Source organism: Etheostoma cragini, chromosome 17 (assembly GCF_013103735.1).
Source record: "Etheostoma cragini isolate CJK2018 chromosome 17, CSU_Ecrag_1.0, whole genome shotgun sequence".
NCBI classification, from domain to species: Eukaryota; Metazoa; Chordata; class Actinopteri; order Perciformes; family Percidae; genus Etheostoma; species Etheostoma cragini.
Window position 1 is genome coordinate 20,667,010 of NC_048423.1, and position 11,398 is coordinate 20,678,407.

The 11,398-nt window shown below is 37.3% G+C and overlaps 1 protein-coding gene and 1 pseudogene across 1 annotated transcript in view; one reads left to right on the forward strand and one right to left on the reverse strand.

Annotated features, from left to right (window-relative positions):
- LOC117960960 overlaps nt 1-363 on the reverse strand; it is a 3,209-nt pseudogene extending 2,846 nt beyond the window's left edge.
- Nucleotides 364-4,493: 4,130 nt separating this feature from the next.
- degs1 (delta(4)-desaturase, sphingolipid 1) overlaps nt 4,494-11,398 on the forward strand; it is a 13,944-nt gene continuing 7,039 nt past the window's right edge. The window contains exon 1 of the mRNA XM_034899284.1: nt 4,494-4,794. Coding sequence (XP_034755175.1) covers nt 4,713-4,794 — 82 coding nt within the window. The 5' untranslated portion in view covers nt 4,494-4,712. The remainder of the gene's footprint in view (nt 4,795-11,398) is intronic.

An 11,398-nucleotide genomic window follows, 5' to 3' on the forward strand; every position in this document is an offset into this window, starting at 1 on the left:
GCCTAAATGCACTGAGTTGCCGCCATGTGATTGGCTGCTTAGAAATTAAGTGTTAACGAGCAGTTGGACAGGTGTACCCAATAAAGTGGCCGGTGAGTGTATATTCGAGTATCTGTGAAGGGGAAAAAATGAACGTTAGTCTACCAAAACCATACAGCGTTGTGGTCATATTTTTGGGTCTCTGTATAGCTAGCTAGCTAACCTTTAACGTTAGCTAGCTAACTTTACATTGCGTTAGCTATCGTTAAACGTTAATGCCGATAAAGAGATAGCTTGCTTTATAGTTGATTAATAACATATATACTGTGAGCCTGGTTAAACCAAAAAGAAAACGTCCCAATATTCCATACTCACCATGTTTCCTGAAGCTTGCTAGTACTTAAAATAAACTGAAGAAATTATTTAACGCTCACACAGAACGTTAGCTACCGCGTATGTCACAAGGAGCGGTCCGAGAGTGCAGCTGCTGTTGCTATTAAGTCGTCGCATTATAAGGGAGAAAGAACTGTTGATTCTAATTGGTAGGGACACAAGAGCTCCTTTCCTATTGGTTAGAGTTAGGTTTAAACAAAGCATGCGTCTTCGCCAACAAGAAAGTATAGTATTAAAACATAATTGAAGATATTGAATACATACAGAGACAACAGTATACATACAGAGACAACAGTATTGAATACATACAGAGACAACAGTATTTTACATACAGAGACAACAGTATTTGTTTTGCTCTTGTATAGTATTTGTTTTGCTGTTGTATAGTATTTGTTTTGCTGTTCTTAATTTATGAATTCCCTGTGCGGCGTCCTTGAGTGCCAAGAAAGGCGTCTTTAAATAAAATGTCTTATTATTATTACTAATTACAAAATTATTGCGTTTTAAAAGTCAACAATTTAAAAAAATAAAATAAGAAATAATAAGAAAATAATTTAATACTGTGTGCTATCAAAAAAATTTGAATATTTTTTATGTTTTACTAAGTAAACTAGTAGTAGTACTACATGGAAATCATTGGCCACCATTTTGAGAGATTTGCAACTAGTTATTGGTGTTTGGAAGCTTGGATTTTGAGAACAGTAATAGAGAGTACATCATCCTTTCAGGCTTTCTCCTGGAAATGTACTTCCGTGGATCCAGACTTATGGCTGTTAATGTGGCGTTTTTTCTTTGTTGGGTAAATGTTCCACCAAAACAAGTTCCTTCCCAAGAGCCACCAACCAAACAACCCAGAGCATTTTCCATGTTTTTCCCCCTCCTTTCTTAGAATGTATGTGTGGTGTAGCTAGACCATTTCATATTAGTAGGAGCTCTGCTCTGTCGCTTGCTCATTTGTTGGCTGTTTTGAAGTCGCCAACAGACACTAATGACCCACACATCATTCTTTTCCTCTGATTCAGAGGAATCTAATGAGTGGTCCACAAGTCAGGAGCTGACTTGGCATTCTCCTTTTATATGGAGCTCTTCATTCATACGTGCATATAGTATTGATCAATATTACTTGCGTTAATAACTATTTCAATGCTTTTCGTAGCTCTATGTTATTAGTTATAGTGTTTACAACATGCATGTCTAAGTAAAACAGTAAACGTGGCCCAAACATGGAGACTGCCTGAGCATATCTTGTAAAAAGTTTCATAAATGTTGTCTTTTAGTGTATTTTAATCAAATGTTAAGTTACAGTTTTAGTAAAGCAGTAGAAGAGACATTTTTGTTAAACAATTTAGCTCATATTAATAATACTGCCTTGATTTTATACTAAAGGTTCAAAGCGCTCATAAGCGCTGCAATGCTCTCCCTTCTCTTTATTGAAGCCTCTATGTCTACAGGCTTGTGGTGATGCACAATGTGCTACAGGTACCAAAACAATCTGTGTTTGGTACTGCCAATTTGTTTAGTTTTATCATGTTTCATATTTTTGCACTAGTCGTGCAGGCCTACTCTGAAGTTGCTGTTGTTGCACTGTTGCACTTTTTCACATCTTTTTGCACTACCACAGCTCATCATATCATATCATTCTTGTGTTTTTGTCTTGTTATCTTGTGTTGTAATATTGTTGCTGTTTACTGTCTTAGTGTTAAAAAATGTCCCTATCTGTTGAGCACTTTTTTTCTACTCTTGTGATAGAAATGTCTTGTCTTATCAGTTTTTTTGTCATCTATCCTTGTGGGATGGTGAGAAACAAACTTTCAATTCCTCTGCATGTCTAGTATATGTGAAGAAATTGACAATAAAGCGGACTTGACTTGCCTTGTTACCTAAAGTGAGTTGTTTACATGTGTGTTTAGAAAAAACAATTCACCAATACTTTATATCATAATTTGTTTATTTCCTCATGTGTCCATATTAAATGTCAGTTATTTACAATAAGTTTCAGCTCACAATTAAAACAAATAAAGCTGCAATGTTGTACAATGTACAAATATATTTTTATTATAGTATAAACGTGAGATCTCTGTGCCTGAGAAGTACCAAACCAAACCAGCAAGGTAGCTGCCATTTTATTCCTTTACTGAGCAAGGGGTACTTCTTTTGTAAACAAGTTGTTTCACATATTTCTGTTTGTTTATACAGAACATAATCAATATGTGCTTTTACATCTGATCAACAAATGCACCATTTTCTCATGATTGCACTATAGCTTGTTAGCTAGCAAGCTAGCTAAGATGTCTTGCCTAATAGATAGCTGCTGTTATTAACATTGTATACATCAAATTAAATGGGCATTTTTGCATTGGTAGCATCCAATGAACGTTTAAGACAGCCCTAGTTAATAAAACATCAAGTTAGGTTACCTGTTCTAAAGTAAATTTTTTATAGAAACCCACCTTAGTACGACCTAGCATTTCTTTATATCTGGTTCAGGGCAGCTAGCGAGCACTATCAGAAATCTTGTAGCCATGAAAAGAATTACCCTGAATCTAAATTAATTTTACCTCTGTTCTTGAGTTGATATGTGTTTTAACACACACACACACACACACACACACACACACACACACACACACACACACTGATGCTTTTCTTGTGGAAGTCCACTCTGCCATATTCCAAATGGGGTTTTCAATATGAATAAAATGTGTATTTAAGATTTTTTTCCACCCAAATGTAACCTAATGTTACCTTTTGTACAGCTTTGAAGATATTGCAATATAATGTAAATGCAACCTTCAGCGGAAGTTTGTTTATGCAAATCATACGGCGTCTGTTAGGAATTAATGGGAATTTAAATGGTTTGAAAGATAAGATGTGCAGTAAGAGAAAGAAGGCCTACTTATTCAGTTCTGAATGACCAAAAAAAGGTGGAAGATTAAATGATTTTCTTCAGCTGATCAGAGTTAGATTTTTGCAGCTGAGCACAGTACTAAAAAACTTAGGAAAACATCCAGGTTAGAGTGTACTAGTCATACAAAAAGTTGTCCACATCTACCAACAGCATTGCTAATATCTAAAACCATTTCTGAGTGCTACTCATTTCCAAATGGAACAGAACTTCATAGTTCCTCATCTGGCTAGAATGTGGAAGTACGGCCTTTGTTTTTTACATGTCAGTGGACTCAACGACACATAGACATGGTAAATGAAAAGGCAACGAAAAGATTAGCTAGGTCTAATCACGCTGTAAGTGTGCAGAGGAGCATTCAAATTAGAACAGACACAAATTTACAGAGAAACCATTTTTGTTGCAACATACATTCCATACAATACTTCTACAAAAAAGGATGGCCCAACCTACAGTCCTCCGTTACCCCATGCCAACACAGAATGACTCTTCTTTGCACTCTTGTTATTTAGAGTGCTTTTTTAAAAGTACTTGGGCCTATATTTGGAATATCCTGGCCTGTTTATGTAGCAAAAATCCTAAGTGTCTTGATCATTTTGATAGCATGCCTTCTGCTCTTCTATGATTTTGCTCATTTATGGTAATAGGAAGGATGCTGCCTCACAAAGGGATTGCGTCCTTCCTGGCAGTGAAGACGTCAAGCTGTAGGCTACGATGATGGCCCCCCAGTCAGGGTTGCTGGACTGGGGGTGGAAATGGGACTGAGTACCCAAGGCCCTTGTGTGAGGAGGGCCCAAAATGATGCTAGAATAAAAAACTGGATGCGGGGAGAGGCCCATAAAGACCTTTCTACATTGCCCAGAATTTTGTGCTAGGCCCCTGCCCCAAGCCTCCACATGATCCTCTGGTTTCAATATGCCTCAGCATACACCAATTAATTACAACATGTTTCAAAAATTATTAATCTAGAACTAATACTTTACTGTTCCTGGGTTGCTATCGTTTCTTGTCTAATGAGTTTTGGGTAGACAATATATAATAGCCTATATCCATAAAGAGACAGTTATTTGTTTAATGTCCTTTTTCCCCCTCTTCTTTTAGAATGAAATGGCTTGTATTTAGTCCTATTGCTGGGTTTTCTGAAAAAAGTTAAATGGATATCTACTAGCCTACTTGGTAAAAAGTGATCATTAGTTCATAACTGCGTAGGCCTATACTCTCCGTTCTTCGAAGAAGCTGGTAGGAGGAGCTGACTACAGTGGGGAGGAGTGACTGATGTTCTGGCAAATCAGCCAGACCGGCCTATAGAGGAAAGGAGGAGGACCATAGAGGAGAGGACAAGAGTCAGAGTTTCCTTTTGAAACGACCGTGTGATATTCAGTCAATGTTAGCTACCTCTTTGTCCGAGTAAGTTGTTTAAAATAGGGATAAAGAGATGGGGAATCGGGTCGCCCGCGAGGACTTCGACTGGGTATATACGGACCAGCCGCATGCCGACAGGAGAAAAGAAATACTGGGTGAGCTAACTTATCCGTTTGCAAGTTTTGTTAACTAGTTAACCTATAACTTAAGTTAACATTAACATATATATATAACTATATTAACTCGCCTGGGTGGCTATGTTAATTAATAACGTTCGTTAAAACGCGTAAATACCACCACTACCATATCAGCTGACTCAGTTTGCTAACGTAACAAGCTAACGGTTCCACATCCGCCTGTTAATTGGCCGAGTACTAGTCATAGGTTAGCTAGGTGAATAGTTTACTCCCTTTTAATGACCGTAAGACACCGCCATGGCTGTCGTCAAAATGCATATTGTTATTATTTAACGTTAAGCTAGTTGCAGCCAGTTGGCTTAGCTAATGAAACAAAATAACGTTAGCAATGTAGCGTAACCCTCCAGCCACAGTGGTAACCACTCCCTGAAATAACAACGCTAACTCTCTTTTGAGCTTCTCACAGTAAAGGTGCCATAACGGTTCACATGCTGCCTCATATGGATACACATTATAACGGAAGACTAGGCTTACACAAGACTCTCACTTTGACTTTTACACTTATGCAATGTGTTCACTATGTCCTTTAGTAGCTAGGTGTTTTGTTGGCTTTTGTTGTTTGCTGTCATGCTTAGCAAGAGAAATGCGTGCTGTATAATAATATAGTACTATATTCTAAATACAGCTCTAAATGATTAAATACAGTATGTTCTGTATATGCTTGTTCTAATACTACATTACTATGATGCTGCAATCTCCCATAAAGATTGTAGCTGTTTCATGCTTATGTGATCAGCAGCGCTCAGATCAGCAGCGTAAAGTCAGGTTAGGGCTGTAACTAATGATTATTTTCAAAATTAATGTGTCATCATTTAATCCATTAGTTATTTGGTCTATATAATGTTAGATACTGTTAAATAATGTCTTAAACAGTATTTAAGTCCTATGTGACATTTTTTAAATGTCTTTTTTTTCTTTTGTCGAACAAACACTCCAAAAGTCAAAGATATTGAGTTCACACCTGCAACATTGGAGGAGCTGGTACAAGCAAATTTTTGGCATTAAGTCTAATTGTTGTGTGTTAAATTATTGTTCAGCTAACTTTTCAACACAATTGTCTTAATGGATACTTAATGGCTCCATGTCCTTAAATGTGAGAATTAGCAGTTTTTCATGTCTTACATGATAGTAAATTGAATATCTTTAGGTTTTAGACCGATGGTAGGACAAAACAAGACTATAGATGTCCATTGGGTCTGTAGTATATTGTGATTGGCATTTTTTATCTTTTCAATTATGTAAGACCAACTGATTAATCAAAAAATAATCGGCATATGATTCATCATTTAAGTAATTGTTGCAGCCAACAATGTATTCTGCTCTCTGTAAAGTTAAGCTTTGCTATCTTTAAAAATCTTTAGCTTTCCACATGACTTTATTGTTATTGTAACATTCCAAAAAAAGAAAAAAAGAAAGAAAGAAAAGGCATTTAACGATTAAACTGAGACACTGGCAGTTTCACTTGGGGCTTTGTGAAAAATCGTTTATATCATTGAATCCAAGGTGCTACCCCATATCCAATTCTACCTTTTATTGTGGCAAACACAAAGGCCTCCATTATGTGAAACTTTCTATTTATTGTAGTCTGCCTTAATCTCCTGAGGACTTAGTTGTGATGATTAGGCATGTATAGTTTATTGTACAGCTTTGTATCTATAATATATTTACACTGTTAGCATAACAGATGCTTAGGCAGTGCCACTGTGAACGATGCCATAGACAAAGATCCTCATTGACAGCAAAGCTGTATCCTGTGTTAAATTAATCATGTTGGCACATACTGAATGCAACAGGATCAGGTGACTGTCAGGGTTCATTCATACTTGTATTTAGACTTCCCACCTGACATTAACATGTTACGTGGGTGATGCCCTGTTTTGGCTTCAGACATTTAGTGGCCCGCTCCTCTTATATAATTGCCGCCTTAGGAATTTTCTAACATATCCTAACCTTAACTCAAGCTAACGGTCATCCACTCTCTCTCCCCTTTTGAGGTTGAGCAACTGGAACAAGGACATGATGTCATCACTCGCAAAGTCATGACAACCAAATAAACAACAGCACAAGTATAGCATTTTCTCATCAGGCAGAGTTACCAACGGGGACAAAGCCTGACGGGCTGATTTTGGTGTTTCCAGTGGAAAAAGACAGCTACAGTAATTTGGAAAATAGCATTATGGGCACTGGATTTACTGTTTAACAGACCCCAGATGAGACAAGCAGCTAATGTTAGCAAACCCTGCGCCCCCTCTGCCTTTGATACCCCACTACAAGATGTTGTATTTATGCAACACGCTGTATCATTTTACTTTTTAAAACTTTTCCAGGTTAGTGGGAATGCATAGCACTCAAAATCAACATACACATATTTTCCCTCAGTATAATGTTTTGTTAAATTGTACTACAAATGATTGGTAAGGTTAATGTTTTAATGTGCTGTCTATGTGCTGGATCTTAGTTAGCAATTAAGCCCACTATCTGCAACGTCTTTTTTAGGCTTGTGAATAGGGCTGTAGAAAAAGTCACATTGCTTTTGCGAGATAACGGTATCATGAGTCAACTTGCTTGATTATCAATGGAAATACACAGAATAATAAAATGTTGAAACATGCTATGGAAGTTAATCTGTTTCAATGGATTTTGAAATTAAAACGCCATTGTGCCATTTTTAACACTGACTAGACTGCATTGAAATTATGTATCTGCACTTTTTGCCTCTAAATTTTACTCTTCAAACTTCCAACAACTCACTAACTATACAAAATTATTTAGAAAAAGACAGAATCAAAAGTTCAACGTTAAAAAATAAATATACCAAATTCAGATGCTAAATACAATAAATAAAACTCTACTAATATATTTTGAACTTGCTCAAATTCAGTGTTAATTCTCAGTGTCAACACCCGGGAGACACAAAAGCTTGTAATTTTCATTAATTTATTGGCTTATTTGAATCAGGGGCAACGTACAATAAATGTATTGCACCTGTGCTAATTCCCATCTGTTGTCTCTGGGCATGTATAAGTGCACATCTATAAAAAAAATATTTCCACATTAGACCTGTTCAAGTCGTGATTCACTCAGATCTTTTACCCGACTCTTTAAATTGACTCACGAATTGCGAGTCTCTACTATCATTAACCAGGTTCAGTTGAGTCCTATTACAATTCAATCTAAAATTACAACAGCACCACACACAAACCTTTTGCTACATAAGCTACCACAATTCCTACACTTTAACAAATTTAACGTAAAATTCACAATTGGCCAGCAAGTTACTGTGAATTATTTTTACAGTAAAGGTACCGTACTTCCATTTACAGTATTTTATGTATTTACTGTAAAATACAAAACAATTGGAAAAAAAGTGAAAAATACAGTTGTTTACTATTTACAGTAATATGGTGGCTATATTGTCTGTATATTTGCAGACTCAGGGCTGGAAGCACGCAGACCATGGAACAGTGGTCAGATTATTGACTTGATTCATGTGTTTCCTTGTTACAGAAGAAAGACAACTCAAATTTAGAAACGTATACAAAAGGCTTTGTTTTCTGTTTCTTTGGATCTGTAAATAGAATTTATCACAAAACAACAGAATGTGTTTCCAACATCCTCTAACCTAGCGTAGTCTGTGATTTCTGCTCAGGTAGAGTTATGAGGTTCTGTGGAGCTAATAAGAACTTGTCGTTGCTTGTAAAAGGTAAGCTGTACATAGTCACATGCCTCAGGCTTCTCTCACCGGGGGCAAGCTCAGCCTTGTGGGAGTCGTGACACAGGAGGTAGTGTTTGCTGAGACTTTTCTTTCTGGTGTAACCTCCCTTTTCCTCCTAAGCAGATGGAACACATCCATGTAGCCTGGAGGCCTTCTTTGTTTGCTCTTTGCATCTCTTGACAGCAATGACTGTGCAGCTATTACCTCCTGCGATTAATTTTTTTTATTCAGCCTTATGTTTCATTTAGGGATGTCAATGATTAATTGGTTTTGGTCACTGGTAATAACCTGCCAATATGCGTTCTACATATTGGGATTGGTTGTCTCAAAAAGACACTGATGTGCTGGGGGATGCTCCATTTCTGTTTACCGTTTCACTAATACAACTGTGTTGCTTACTGGTAGCCAGAGCTGGGCTAGTAGCCATGCAGATCTAGCTCAAGCCAGGTAATTTTTTGAAATTCTTCATTTCGATTTCCACTATACGTTTATACCTGCACTCGTTTGCTCAAGCACTCATAGCTCACTCCTTCTTTTAGCAACTTATCACATATCCCACAGTAGTTTACACATTATTCAGTTCTTTAGCTACTTAACACTGTAGTTGAGATAAGGAATTAGCGATGGCTACCTTCTCTCCCTTTCCTGTTTTCTCTGGCTTGGGGCCACATTGCTATGTCAGTGCAGCCTTCCCCTGGCAGCTCTAATAGCATAGCACTAAGCAGAAGCCCATGGTTCACCACAAGACAGTTCATGTTTCTACAGGTTCTAGCAGTGTGGATGTAGCCTCAGTGACACACCCGTTGTGAAACCTTGTTGCTCTCAGAACAAATCAAAGAGCAGGCAGATGAGTATTTAAAATGTCACCAAATATTGAATATTATTTCACCATACATGTGTTGCCACCCATGTGCAAGGAACAGTCAGCTCTAAGTGCATCTGGTCGGTGTACCTGTTATAAATGGCTTTCTGCTGTGTTCAATAGACGTAAGTGTTAAACAATTTTAACAAATAAAGATTTTAACTTTTTAACCTTGAAATTATGTGTAAATTGCTAATAATTGATCAATGGGAAAATAATTGCTAATTGAAAAATTAATAAAAACATTATTTTATTTTCGAATCCCAAATTTGAAAATCAAATACCTGCCCATTGAAAGAATATTTGGATAAAGCCTAATTATTAAAACCTTAAAACTATGACCACCTGGCTGCCAGTTAAACAGAATAATCATTGTTTCTTTAAGATAATAATACATTTTTATTTATAGCACCTTTCTCTTCATTTAAGGGCACCTTACAGGGTATACATATATAGGGCATTTTAGGGATTTGTGTGCGAGACCGAAGAGGAAAGAGTTGCAGTAATCCAGACTGGAAGTCACAAGACTGTGGACAAGGATGGCGGCAGTGTGGAGGGTAAGGGTGGAGCGGAGGCGATTGATGTTTCGTAGGTGGAAATGGGGAGACTGGGTAATGTTATTGATGTGGGTGGGGTTAAAAGGATAATGGAGGGGGTGAGATGGAGCAGTCATCAACAGTGAAAAGAAAAACTGTTGATTTTTTTAATAGAGTGGATTTGGTGCAAATAAGGAGAACCTTGGTTTTATTACTGTTTAATTTAAGGAAGTTTCGGGAGAGCCAAGTTTTTATTTCAGAGATCCAAGGGTTTGGGGGAGAGGTAGAGCTGGGTGTATCAGTGTAACAGTAGAACTGAATGTTAAATTTGCTGAAGATATTGCCGAGGGGGAGCAGGTAAATGATGAAGGGTAATGACGGAAGAGGGAATGGATTTAAAAGACCTGAGTTGAATGAACTGGGTGCGGCCGTAAGGAGGTTGTTGGTAATTTTGACGGGTGCTGTTTCAGCGCTATGGGGAAGGCGGAAACTGGACTCGAACTGTCCATACATGTTATTGTGGGACAGGTGAGAATGGAGTTTCAGGATTTTGGAGATGAAGGGTAGATTGGATTTGGACGGAAGTTGTGGAAGTTGGTTGGGTCCCCACCAGGTTTTTTTTCAAAATTTGGGTAATGGTAGTGGTTTTGAAGGATGTAGGGACAGTTGCAGTAGTGAGAGAGAAGTAGATGAAAGCCAAAGTTAAAAAAAAAACTTGTGTTAAAAATACTCTTAAAAAGTACTGATTGAACTTCTTTATTCAAGTAAAAATAAAGTACAAGCTTGAAAATGTACTAAAAGTAATATTAGCTTTGCAAATGACAACCATTTTTATGCAAAGCTACCTCCACCACACAAATGTTTCTAGATTGCAAACTGAGAAACTTCATTGGACATGGAAAACACACTCTATATGCCATTGGCTACATTTTAAAAGGCTGTCTGCCAATAGGCTAGGCCTGAAACATCACACATTTCACTATTGTGATAGAGACTGGGACTCCAGAGTAATAAGATTCTGACTGAGTAGAAAGATATGATCATTTATCCACAGATCCAGTTTCTCTTTTTAAGATTCTCCTTCACATTTAAAGGAATATCCATGTTTGCGTGTGTGCTCAAATATGGCTTCTGGAAAAAAAACAAAGGATAAAATTTGAATTAGCCTACTAAACAAACCTTTATTAAGATGTTCCCCATACTTTTAGCGTTACGCAGAACATTTGCCAGGAATCGTTCTTGATTACTTACTACCTGACTATCTCAAACATCTCTCTCACATAAGGCCGAGGATGATTGGGAACATCTGGAATCTCTGTTTTCTTCATTTTCAATCATTTTGCCATCCAAACTACTATGTGCTAATGTTAGCGGCATCAAGAATCAACTGTGCCGCCAAATCTGTCAAGTCATCTTGTAGTGGTGTGTCAAGTGGAACGTACAGTAAGC